Here is a 13,765-nt window from a genome sequence, read left to right as displayed (position 1 = left end):
TAGTCCAGTTCAGACAAATATTTAACACACTTTACCTTATAACTCCGGAATCGAAAATCTGATCCGGATGAAATTCAGGATGTCCGTATGGGACTGTGAGATCTTTCATTTGAATCAGAGCTCGATTTAGTAATCTCCGAGAAAACTTAGTGTGATTATTTGACACATACACACACAGACATTGCTCAGCTCGATGAACTGAGTCGAATGGTAAATGACACTTGGCCCTCTGAGTCAATTTTTACTAGTCGACTTTTCAAGTGTTGCATAACCTTTCTATATGGGAAAGGCAAAAAATGTCTTGTGGTTAAAACGAATCACGAACTGGTTGTTTACGACGCCACGTTTAATACATCTTGAGACAACTTTGAACTCGTTTTTCTCGAAACACGATCGTCAAAGCCGGGCGAACTCATAGCAGCTACAAATATTTATCGATTGTTTCCAGATTTTGAGGAGACTATTATAAACACATTATCTAGTATACTACGTTGGGGTTTCTTGATATGTTGTGAACTTTTTTTATAAACAATACAATATGAAAACTTCACGTAAAAATTGAACTTTTCACTAATATGCTTATAATTTTTCGGAAAATTAGTATTTTTGAAATACGAATAACTTTATGATACATACTTTAACAAAACTTTGATTCTTGTTCCTGCTTTAAATACCGTTTTGGACCTCCCGGAAAACTAGCCGCAGCAACTTGGTCAAGTACACTTGACAAACAACTGAAAAATAAATTTCGATAGCATTCACTATATTGCCGGAAAAAATTTCTGAAATTGTCCCAATTTTTGACGCACATGGTGGCCATTCCCCTTAACAAAATTTGCCACAGCACAGTCTATTATTCATATCCTATGAATTACGCAATAACGAGGTTTTTTGTGGTCAAAATAGAAGTGAAAAATTAGAGGGTTGTATTCAAGACACGACCGAGCACAATAACATTAAAAATGAAATGTTTCTAGGGTTCCCATAATAAATACGAAAATAAAGATGATAATGATGATGATACACTAAACTAAAAACTTATTCAATTAACTAATTACAAACTTGGTCTAGTTTAAGCGCTTAGATTGTTTGCGAATGATAAATTTGACAATTAGATTCTCTCTTGATAATTGATTCTATTCAATTCTGATCCCTTTCCACAAATTTTTACATTGTTAAGTTTTTGAATAACCTCCTTCAACTATAAGTCAATTATGATGAATTCAAAGTTACTTGAAAGCTCAATTTTAGATACAAACAACCTAAAGATTTGAACCTGAACAAATGAAACTATTTTATTTTATGATAATAATTTTCGAGAAACGTACAAACTTATTAATTTTATAAACAGTTAATCGATCTAAGAGAAGATTTTATTTATTTTAACGGAAATTGAGAACGCAGTAATAGTGTAATTTTATTAATCCTTCTTCAAAATCGTCGATAATCTTCGGAAAGTGTCGGTAAATAATATGGCAACAATACGAGGAAGAAAACATGTGAAACAATCCGCATAAAATATTAAGTTACTTACATTGATTTTCGCTTTGGCATATTAGGAATATACGGAATGGATACGCAAACAATTTTGTTCATATTGTAACTTGATGTTATTAACACATGAATGAACATTGTCATAGTTACAACCAGGCCCGTGCGCCGGGGGGGGGGGGGGGGTTTGGGGGTTTTAACCCACCCCCTTGAAGAATTTTTTTTAAATTAAGTTTCATGAACAATGGAGTACTTATTATATTAAAGTGCAAATAACTTGACAATTCATATTTTTTGTCAATTTATTATCAATTTATAAACAAAAATAACTTTAACCCCCCGCCCCCCCCCCCCCTCGCTTTAATGATTTCTGCGCACGAGCCTATCAGAATTCCTTTTACATTGTCAATATAGTGGATGAGGCGCCTTTTCGCATTTTGGACACCCCCTTCTCCCCTTGAAACCCCCCCCCCCCCCCCCCCCACCCCAATGGATGATTCCTGCGCACGGGCCTGGTTACAACGCGTGTTACCATCAGACGCTTATTGTTTTGAAGCAAATAATAATTAAACTGAAACTGGCGGTTAACCAAATTCTACGAAGGTTCCTATTCAAACGATACATGTAAAATCGCAGGTAAACTTACCTTGAGTTTATCTTTGATACTATATGATATTGCATATAATTGTACTGTGTATGTGAGCATGTGGAACTCATTTATACTACTAAACCGAAGAGGCCGCTTTTAGATAAATTTCAGAATTTAATTCTGAATCATTTGCAGCGTTTAATTCCTGGTGGAACAACTTGTTCAGTCACATTGTCACGTTTTGTTCGTATGGGAATTGAGATTTAAGTATGCAAACCGATCCGTTGACAAATTAAAACATTTTTAAGCTTACAATATTGTAGCTTTGGAATCATTTAAATTAGGAAAATCCATTAACAAATCATCGAGGAACAAGCGCTGCAATTAGATCCAAAAAATCTATTGCCGATAATTCTAAATTGGCCTGATAGTTACCAGAGAACCAAAATAAAATACTCAATTCAAACCAATTTTTCAATGGTATGCAATTGAAATATTCAAATGACGTTGTCTCATAAGTTTAAATTAAATGTTTCCGAATCGATTGGTTGTTGAATTAAACAAATCCATCAACAAATGACTGAGTTATAAGCGTTCAAAATTATGACAGAAAAATGTTACGCGATTAGTTTTGCATGTTTTAAATTGACACCCAGCCTCGGGAAGCAAAGTGTAAGGCATTTTTAATGGCAAAATCGACCAAAAATTTGCTACATACAAGGGATATTTCAAAAGAATCGGTAACCATGCTGATTCGGTTCTTCAATAGCTAGATGATATATAAGATACTCAAGCGAACACGGAGTTGCGCAGACAACAGGAAATTTCACCAACACATAATGCCAAAGCGACAATCCAGCAAGTGAACGCATATACAATCCAGTCATCAGCTCACTGGACAAACTACTTGTTTCATTCACAGTCAAACATCAACTAGACAAAGAAATATTGTGCAGCCTATATTTATAGATTTCTCTTCATACTACGCATAACGATACGGTGTTTTTTATGCATGACGCAAAGCCTCCTATGCCGAACAAGAAGTTGACGTCATTTTGTACAACAGGGATTGGTGGATGAAAACATAGGTCGATTCCAACCATTTTTTCAATAGTATGCTATTGAAATACTGAAACGACGTCGCTGTACATGTTTAAGTTAAAAGTTTCCGAATCGATTGGTTGTTAAATTATAACAATCCATCAACAAATGACCGAGTTATTAACGTTCAAAATTATGACACAAAAAGGTTACGCGACTATTTTTGAAACTTTTAATTGACACCCGGCCCCATATAGTGAAGAGTAAGGCATTTTTAATGCCAAAAAAAACGAACATTTCAATACGTGAAGTTGACAAAAATGTCAGCATTTTGCAAGGGTTTTTTTTCATTAATCACGTCAGAAATATTTACAAAAGACGTGGGCAAAAAGATTTTTTGAAGTTTGTAGCGCTCTGGAATACGTGCCGTTATATGGAGCGTTCTTAGCATGCTTAACTTAAAGACTGTCCCAAAAAGTATGGACGCAACCAAAAATCGCTGCCATTTCGCAATGGTTCAGAATCTGTCAATTTTTATGGCTGCGTCCTGTTTTTTACACTCTTCTCTAACCACTTGTGCAGTTGTTTATTCGTTTTCATTAGTTTGTTTCGAAATGCGTAGACTTTCAGCAGAACAACGTCGAAAAATTGTGTACAAATGGTGCACAGAACGCAGACTGTCACTGAGCAAGATAGCAAAAATGGAAGTAGTAAGTGAAAAAGCCGTGCGAAATGCAATCAGGAAGTTCGGCGAGGATAACACCTTTGAGAATAAACAGAAAACGGGTCGAAAAAAAGGTCCTGCTAACCCTCAGGTGGATAAACGTATACTGAAGGCGTTCGAGCAAAAGAAGGAAGTTTCAGTTCGGGATGTGGCCAAAAAAGTGGGCTCTTCGAAGTCAAATGTTCTACGTGCTTAAAAACGTTTAAATCTTCGACCCTATAAGAAGTAGAAACAACCAAAACGTAGTCCAATACACGAAGCATCGATCAGGCCGAGGGTTCGAAAGCTGTACAATACGGTTCTTGCTGGAAATTTGAACTGCATAATCATGGACGACGAAACCTACGTGAAACTCGATTACAAATCCTTGCCGGTACCACAATATTATACGATGCGGGAAGGGCAAGTGTTAAAGCAGTCCGAGACATCGATTGAAGTCGAAAAAATTGGTAAGAAAGCTATGGTCTGGCAAGCAATTTCTAGCTGCGGTAAGATTTCGAAACCCTTCATCACCACTACTTCAATGAACAGCGAAATATACATCAAGGAATGTTTACAAAAACGACTTCTACCCATGATTCGAATCCACAAGGATCCTGTTGTCTTTGGGCCAGATCTTGCTTCTTGCCACTACTCGAAATCAACAGTAGAATGGTATACTACCAAAAATGTCACTTTCGTCCCAAAAGACATGAATCCACCAAATTGCCCACAACTTTGACCAATTCAGGAATTTTGGGCATTAACGAAGGCACATCTTAGGAAACCTGTGTCGGCAGCCGAAACCATTCAACAGTTCGAAAAAGATTGGAAAAAAGTGTCAAAACTTGTCGCCAAGAAGTCTATACGGAATTTAATGAGGAACGTTCGCAAGAAGGTGCGCCAGCTAGTCTACAATAGCTAAGTAGCAAATGTTGACAATAATATTCTGTTGTTGTAGTCTAATATTATCAGTATATCGAATAAAATTTGAATATCCAACACTTGAGAATTATTTACAGCGAAATCAAAGTGCATCCATACTTTCTGGGACAGTCTTTATGAACTCATTTTTCTGATTTTTTAAAATTGCTTCCATGATGTCTCGAAAACTATTTGACTGATTCTGTCCAAATTTGTACATTTTTTTTAGTACATGTGCAACTTAAAACTGAACTGAAAAAATTAAGATTGCCTCGTAGGTTTTTTTGAACATATTAGGAAGAAATTGATTTACAATTTTAAGTTTTGAGTAAATAAAACAACAAACCAAACCGTTATATCTAAATACCCGTTATTTGAATCTAAGCTTCCCGTACTGAAATGGGAACGACACATGGAAACATTTTTCTAGATTAAAAATGATCGATGCAGAATAACAACCCATTCATCATTTTGAGACACGATTTTTTTTTCATTAAAAATTGTTTTCGATTGCATTTTTCCTCTGTCATTCGTAATCGAACGCCAGGCAATAGCTATTCTTTATTCTTCACAGTCAATCCTGGCAGTTTATTCTACCCGTTTAAGATATACTTGGTACTATTCCATTCCATACTTGTACAAACACAACACATATTTGCATTTTAATTAAGCTTTCGTTCAACTTTTGCTTCTGCTACACTTCTGTAACTCCCTCTACCAGATCACCAGCACTTTTTGTTTGTGAACTTGTTCTGACAATCAAATAGTGGAACAATGTTTTTGCAATGTTTCCCCGGTATCGATCCGGTCCAGAGACAGATTATATGGTCGTCTAGGGTGCAGTACTCTCCATCCACGAGGATGACCTAGAGTTGGGATATGTTTTCCACGTTCCATCCAACTACGGTCTGCGTGAAAGCATTGGGCATGGCAGCGGAGCAATAAGGATTCTGACACGGTTTTAAAATGAGCTCAACAAGTTCGACGTGGATGGATCCTTTGTTTCGTGTAAATACGGTAATCATAATACGGTTCGTTAGAAGAAATCGAGAAAAGTCTATTAATTATGCTAACGAGTCCGTACGAGTACAATATGCCTATTTACTTCCGGAGTTTCTCATTTTTCTTTTAAAATAATAACACACATAACTTATTTTATACAAAAAATATTACTTATTACATACACAGCTTCACATAAATGTTGTGCTTCTTTTGATGTCTTCGGGGAACTAAGCCGTTCCTTCTAACCTAGTTTTTGTCACAGCAGCGGTTCAAATTTTCCAGATTATGGCATTACATCACAACAGATTATTCGGTCCCTAAAAGAAAAGGGCAAAGGACGAATCTCGTCATTACAAACATGATCGCCCTCATAATTCTTATCCAGGAAAAAAAAAGACTCACAATAGCCGAACCTAGCCCTGCTAGTCCTCCGTTATCAAAAAGTACGTCCCGTGAAAAAGCTCATCAACCTGTTCGGAATATGAGGCAACGAATTTTTCATGTCGTAAAACCAAAAAAAACTGTCCGAAACTTTTCTGCAGGTCCTTCAACTCACCAAGCGTTTACCCAGCAGCCGTGGCAGCCTGAAAGCCTCAACGAAAAAATTTCTGCGATAAAAAGAAATAATTCTCTAGCAAAGCGGGATTACTGGCAAAACGGTTGCGATTACGCTTCTAAGGGATTAAACTTTTGGTCTGCAAACGCATACCCTAATGACCCTCCTTCGTTCTCCGTGCCCAACAACAAACTAGCTCCTACAGGTTTTATATTCAGTCGCGGATTAAATCAGAAACAGACGAACGGTGCTATAAATGGTTATGGTGGGTAAGGTGGGCGGCAAAGGCATTCACAAATAAAGAAGCTACCGGCCGTTCCAATAACGAACGAAAAAAAAACACACTGAGTGCAAAGCTGCGGAAGGTAGCTCAAACTAACGAGCATCTTTCAAGTGGATGTCCGCGTGGAAGACACTAAAGATGATGTTACTCCGGCTCCTGTTGCCGTTGTTAACAAAGGCAGCGTTTTTCCTCCTTTGACGAGAGCCTGCCGTTGCTGCTGGATTCGACTGGTGCTGGTCCGAGACTGGCGCGTTCGCCCCCCGGACACTCCCGGCGAGCCAACCATCTCCTGATGATTCACATTTCGGTAATAGCGTTGTTTGCCGCTAGGATCGCCGTAAAAGTCCTCGAAACTGCTAAGTGGCTGTTTCGGGCCAGCAGCCAAGTACAAAAGAAGGAAAGCAGATAGAAGCAGATTAACAAAATGATGGTTTAGAGAGTTTCGGATGAAAATGGTAGCGTTCGAAGCAAAGGAAATTATGGAATTGGCGATTTGAAACGCTTCGAGGGCGAACGGTGATTCTCGGAAGTGTAAATAATCGCTAATTACGGTTCTATTTGTTTGGTAAAAGCTTTTAATTTGATGAAAGTTTCTCAGAAATTTGGTGATTGATCTCATTGAACTCACGTGGGATAGAAAGTTGGGATCCTGATGAAACACACCCAGCGGACTCCAGGCGTTACCGTACGCATAAGCTGGTTGGTAATTCAACAGGTTACCTAAAGCTGAATGAGAAGAGAGAATAAAACTTGATTATGGAAACGCCTAATGGTAGGCAATTCAGCATACAATAAGACGCCATCAGACGTCTAGCCAAATTTGAAATGCATTATTTCGCTTACCTGCGTGGTAGCTGACAAAATTTTGCGGCGATGACAAACTTGGCTTCGAGCTGTGACTGTGGAACAGGCTCACTGTGGGGTTGTAGGAGGGCACAACGGGAGCAGTCGAATGAACCGCAACGGGCCTTTGCGCCAACTCTGGTTGCAACTTACTTTTAAGATTACTATAGTCGAAGTTGAACACCGAATGCTGCGGTATTCGAAGTTCTTTGAACACTGGAACTGCTAGCGGAAGCGTGTGGTAAAACTTGGCAGTGTGCATCTGATACAGATCTTTCTCCCATGGCATCGGAATGGCATAGGTGCTGTCCACAGCACCGATTCCGTTGTGTCCGAAATGTCCCTCGGAGGAAGTGTATCGTCCGTCGGAGGTTTGGGCCACCAGAAACGTTGGCCGTGCCGAACGGTACGGATGGGGGAAAACCTGATGGCGTCTCTGTTCCAACAGGACTCCATCCGGGACAGCGATTCCCTCCTTCTGGAGCTGATTTAGCGCCAAGCGGTCGGTGTGAAAAGCGGAATCCGGTATTTTCCCCCCGGCATGTGGCAGTACTTGTTCTCTGAACAATTGTCGTTTCTGGAAGAAAAATCATTACATTAGCTGCCTACATAAAAAAAAATGTCACCAAGATGTAAAATGCACTATTTTTGATTCTAACTGTTAATGGGTGACAAAGCAAATAAAACATTTTTGTAATACCTATTGTACTGAACTAATCAAACTGCATTTGATATGTTGGTTGTTTAAACTTGGGATGATCATTGCGACTCTACACATTTAGAAGCACTTCATCTTACGGATAGAACTCAATACAAAAATTTGTTTGTTTGCGAAAAATAATGTTTGGATGTCTTTCCATGTTTTTCGTTATAAATCATTCGTCCACCATGGATAAAAAATTTCTCTGTTCAACAGTGATTGAAAAGCCACGGGACACGTCTTCATTTCAAATTGGCATAGGGTTCATTGCAAATCAAAAAAGTCTGACATTACTGTGCAAATCACTGATAATAACTTTCAGATTCCAATTAGCTCATCTATGCATAATCAATAACCAGTCAATCAAAAGTATAACGATGTCAACTAGAGTCCGCTATTTGGAATGCAGCATTCTGAATGGAAATTCAAAACAAAAACGAAACAGTCAGATATGCTTTGTAGCAAAAAATGATTGGAATATAACAAGGTAGTCGAAAACATTTCAAAAATTAAATAGGAGAAATTGGTGAACAAGAGCTTTACGCTAAGTAGATTTTTGAATTAAACGTGAGCTATACATGGAAAATGTTTTGAGCCCAATTAGGATTTTTTTCTGTTTTGCATTGTCTCTCTCCACGACGACTTGACATTTCAAACACTCATCCCTCTGTAATTCCGGAACCGGAAATCATATCCGGACAAAAATTCATAAATTTAGTATTGAACTATAAGACTTTTCATTTTAATCTAAATTCGAGAGAATCGGTCAAGCTATCTCGTAGAAAAACGAATGGGTTCCGTTTTGGAGATGTTTGACCACTATTTCCGGTACTTCCGGCACCGGATTCCGGAGATCGCTATATCAGATGTAAGTTTGTGTGGTTGTCAACTTGCCAGACCTGTGAACTAGTGGATTTTTTTACTGTTTTTAAGAAATTAGCTCATCTTTATGCATTCTTCTATAAAAACGAACGATTGATTCTTTTTCCACTTACCGCCCTGTAACGCTGGAACCGGAAGTCTGATTAACATGAAATTCAAAAATTTTCCATGGTGCCACTCTATAGCCGCAATTCTATTATTTGAGCCTAAGTTTGTTAAAATTGGTTTGGCTATCTCGGATCAAAGTGAAGGCATATTTTTGTCCCAAACACACGCACACAGCCGTTTTGAAATCTCGGCGAACTGATTCGAATAATATATGACACTCGGCCCATCGGACTACGGTTCAAGCCTCAGTTTTCACAATGATTGCATAGCGTTTCTTTATGAGAAAGGCGAAAAAAGAGTGAGTTCAATTTTAGAATTTGGTTCAATATTCCTGAAGCTTCCGCAATCGAAAGTTTGGGACCGATATAACTTAATTGAGATTATCTAAAACCTTGGAAAAATTGATAACCAATTTCTAGACATTCGCTTTTCTTTACATGATCCATTCTGACAAACTATTCTTGAAATTGAAATTTTTACAATAATCACCCTGTAATTTTAGAACAGAGACGCCAGGTCTGTAGATGTGTCCGTAAATTTGCAGATTCCGTATACCCTGAAGTCTTTTTGTATGTGAATTTACGTACCACATAACTCTGAAACTTCGCATAAAAAAGTCGTAAAAAAAACGCATAAAAAGCAGCATAACTCTGAAATTTCGCATAAAAAACCGTACAACTCTGAAACTTCGCATAAAATAAACCGCATAACTCTGAAACTTTGCATAAAAAAACCGCATAACTTTGAAACTTCGCATAAAATAAACCGCATAACTCTGAAACTTTGGATAAAAAAACCGCATAACTCTGAAACTTTGCATAAAAAACCGCATAACTCTGAAACTTCGCATAAAAAAGTCGCAAAAAAAACGCATAAAAACAGCATAACTCTGAAACTTCGCATAAAAAAACCGCACAACTCTGAAACTTTGCATAAAATAAACCGCATAACTTTGAAACTTTGCAATAAAAAACCGCATAACTCTGAAACTTTGCATAAAAAAACCGCATAACTCTGAAACTTTGCATAAAAAACCGCATAACTCTGAAACTTTTCATAAAAAGTCACATAAAAAAGGCATAAAAAAAGACCGCATAAAAAGACCTACAGTGCTGCAGACATTGTTTTTTTTTTTGAAGACTTTTGAAAATCGAGTTTTTAGCAGACTTTTGTCAAAATTTACAGACTTTTGAAAAGGCCGCAAGGTTTTTTTTTAAATTTTGCTCGCCAAGTCAGCTTAGCATATCATTCTTTATAGAGAAATTGCTGCCTGCAGACATTTTTTTCGGATTTACTGACTTTTGCAACCCTGTCTGAAGATATTTGAAATTTTTACCTTTCAGCTCTGTTTCAGAACCAGAAGTGGGATAAAATTGATTCTATGGGAACTAGAGTCCGTTTGTTTGAATCTATATCTGGAAATCGGTATAGCAATCTCTGAGAGAATTGAGTGCACATTTTTCCCATAATTTTGGAACTAGATGAAAATGAAAAAATATTGGAAAATGAGACATTTCATTTAAGTTGGTAAAAATCGGTTTAACCATCTTCGAGAAAATTGAGTACATATTTGCGGTAAAAACACACGTACATAATTTCTGCGATTTTTGCGAGCTGAATCAAATGGTATAGAAAATATGGTCGGTTTTTACAGTGATTGCATGTTCTTTCTAAACAGGAAGATAAAAAAGGCAAAAACTGTCAATTTGTGAAACGATAGAAAAGTTATTTACGCACTTAGAAAGAATGCAGTAAATTTACGTTTTCTAAGATCGATTTACAGTTGATTTATATTTTTGCTCATGCATTCTGCTAAACTTTGAAGTGTTGAGATATGTAATCTTACGTTATGGCTACCCGAGACTTAGGTCATTCTTGTTGAGTCCAGTTAATTAACGAATTACGATTTTATATATAAAGTCATATGTGGAATTAAGTCATCTTACAATTTATATTTTTTTGCTGTGTTGTTTTTAATAATGTTGAAAATTTCAGAAAGGACTGGACTTTATGGTTACTATATCCATAACCTTGAAATTACATAATCAAGGAAATCAAGTTTTCATTTCTACTTCCAGTGCCATCGGAGCCAAAAACCGGATCCGGTTGTATAATTGCATGAGGAATTCGACAATCAGATATTGAGAATTCGCTTTATACAACATCCGCTACCGGCAGTCGGATTTGGATAAAATTCAGGTATTTTATATGGTGCTGCGATGTCTCTGAGGACTCGATGTAAATTCTTTTCCAGTGGTTCCGGAGCTGGAAGTCAAGGACAGGAATAGCCGAAATGAGTTTGTGTGGCTATCAATTAGAAAATTCGGGAAGTTATGTAACCAATTTAGACGATTACATCTGATTATTGTCGTGATTTACAAAACGGTTCGAAAATTTTAATACTCTTTATCGTATCATTCCGAAACGGGAAATCAAATCCGGATTAAACGCAACAGCAATTGGTGTGACCATAGGACCTTTCATTTGGATCTAATTCAAGGAAAATCTGATGAGCAACTTCTGAGAAATCGATGACAATTCTAATCCGGATTGATTCTGGAACCAGAAATCGTGGACATTAAGGTCTGAGACCAGTGTGCTTTAGGGTGATTTAGAGTGCTGTTTTCACGCTTCAAATCTGATTTTCTCCGAAACGGCGCCGAATATAAAATAAAACCCAACTGACAATCTCTTAAAAAATTAGTTAAGATTATTCTGTGAAAATTTCAGAATGACTCATTGACTTTAGCGGTCGGGAAAGTCTTTTTTCTGAAGAAAGAATTGCATAGCTGAAAATGCCGTCTTTCAACTTGTTCATTGAATATCTTGCTTTCAAAAGCATGGATCAAAAATCTATCCTGACAATGTATAGATAATTTAATTTAGATGCGATTAGTGCATAAAAACATAGGGGTTGCCGCGATAAAAATGAAGTGAATGTTATTTTTGTGAAGGTAAGTCGATTTTTATGACGGCACCATTGTTTTCTGCTCCTGTTCCCTAGTAACGTAACGAAAAATGAGAGAGAAATAAAATCGGCTCAGCAAGGCTGCCAAACAAGCGGTAGCTTTATTGGATTTTATGTGATGTAGTCAAACTTGTAACCGAAAATATCAAAACTTTCATGGCCTCCCAACCACATCGAGAGTAATTTTGCACATTTGCGAGAGAGCATGGAGAGAAATGTAATACGCAGAGCAAGCCACGTGGTTAAACGCGACCTACTGGCCTCAGCCCTTAAAAGCCGAAATAAGTTTGGTGGGCCATCAACTAACGGATCGTGTAAGCTAAAGGAATTTGATAACCAGTTTAACCCTCCGTCTAACAGATGGGTCGCTTACTCAAAAATATCCAATCTCCGTTCAACGTAAACGGATTATTTCACGGTCAATCGTGACAGATAAAGTCGACAAACAATCTTGACATAAAACTCAGACAAAAAAAAACTATAGCTTACTGGTTGATGAGGAAACCATTTATTTTAACCAGTCTTATCAAAATCAGTGTATCCATCTCTGAAGTCTACGCGTCTTTGTTCGGCACATACATATAGACACACACACAGACATTTGCTCAGTTCGTCGAACTGAATCGATTATTTCATTTTCATTTCTTATGCTAGCCTGAACACACCTCTAATCTACATCGAAATACATAGAAATCTATAAGGGTTTGGTCAGACCCATCAGTCAGACTGAAGATATAAGAATGTCTGTCAGATAGAGGGTTAAAGAAAATATTAGAGTAATAACAATAACATATGTACCTTATGATAAAAAAAGAACCGGATATTTATTAAAAAACGCGAAATTTCAATTTTTATTAAATTTCTTAGTTATCACCTTCAAAGTACTATCCTTCTGCGGCAATACATGCATGCCAACGCATGATCCAATTTTCCATACAAGTTTTATAGGCCGCCGAAGGTATGGCCTTTAGTTCACGCAGCGAATTCTCTTTTATGGTCTCTATGGTCTCAAAACGCGTTCCCCGCAATGGCAATTTGAGTCTGGAGAAGAGGAAAAAGTCACACGGGGCCATATCTGGAGAGTACAGTGCTTGGTTGATGATATTGGTTGAGTTTTTGGCCAAAAATCATCTCTTTGGCCACATCAACACGACGCTGTTTTTGAATGAAATTCAGCTGTTTTTTGCACCAGCCGAGAAGCGACGCGTTTCAAACCCAAAACATCAGTTAAAATGTGTTCGGCTGATCCATAAGAGATGCCCAACAACACAGCAATCTATCAAATCGGTATAGAACGATTTTGCAACACGATTTGCTTCGCCGATTCAACGTTTTCTTCAGTAACAGATGTTGTTGGGCGGCCTTTGAAGCGTTTATACCACTCGTATGCCTGTGTTTTCCTAGACACGATTCACCAAAGGCCATTTCTAACATTTTCAACGTTTCGGAACACTTAAATCCATTTGCAACACAAAATTTGATGCACATACGTTGTTCTAAATTTTCATCCATTATAAAAATGGCCACACGAAAATTTTTCAACTTCTTTGTATAGACGCCAAACAAAAACTAATCGTGTGTATAAAAGTGTTGCCAACGTTGAGAGAATAAAAGTTTACCGATTGGACAAGCGCGGGAATTTTAAAATGAAAATTCCGGTTCTTTTTTTATCGTA

General features: G+C 37.5%; 1 protein-coding gene across 1 annotated transcript in view; it reads right to left on the bottom strand.

Moving 5' to 3' along the window:
• The window catches only part of LOC131433023 (uncharacterized), a 142,045-nt gene that overhangs the window by 43,079 nt on the left and 85,201 nt on the right, over positions 1–13,765 (bottom strand). Inside the window, exons 3-5 of the mRNA XM_058599748.1 lie at positions 7,433–8,009; positions 7,218–7,315; positions 6,698–6,953 (exon numbers count right to left, since the gene is read on the bottom strand). Coding sequence (XP_058455731.1) covers positions 6,698–6,953; positions 7,218–7,315; positions 7,433–8,009 — 931 coding nt within the window. The remainder of the gene's footprint in view (positions 1–6,697; positions 6,954–7,217; positions 7,316–7,432; positions 8,010–13,765) is intronic.

Source organism: Malaya genurostris, chromosome 2, assembly GCF_030247185.1.
Source record: "Malaya genurostris strain Urasoe2022 chromosome 2, Malgen_1.1, whole genome shotgun sequence".
Lineage (NCBI taxonomy): Eukaryota > Metazoa > Arthropoda > Insecta > Diptera > Culicidae > Malaya > Malaya genurostris.
Note: the sequence above shows the minus strand (reverse complement) of the source record. Positions and strands in the feature narration are given on the sequence as shown.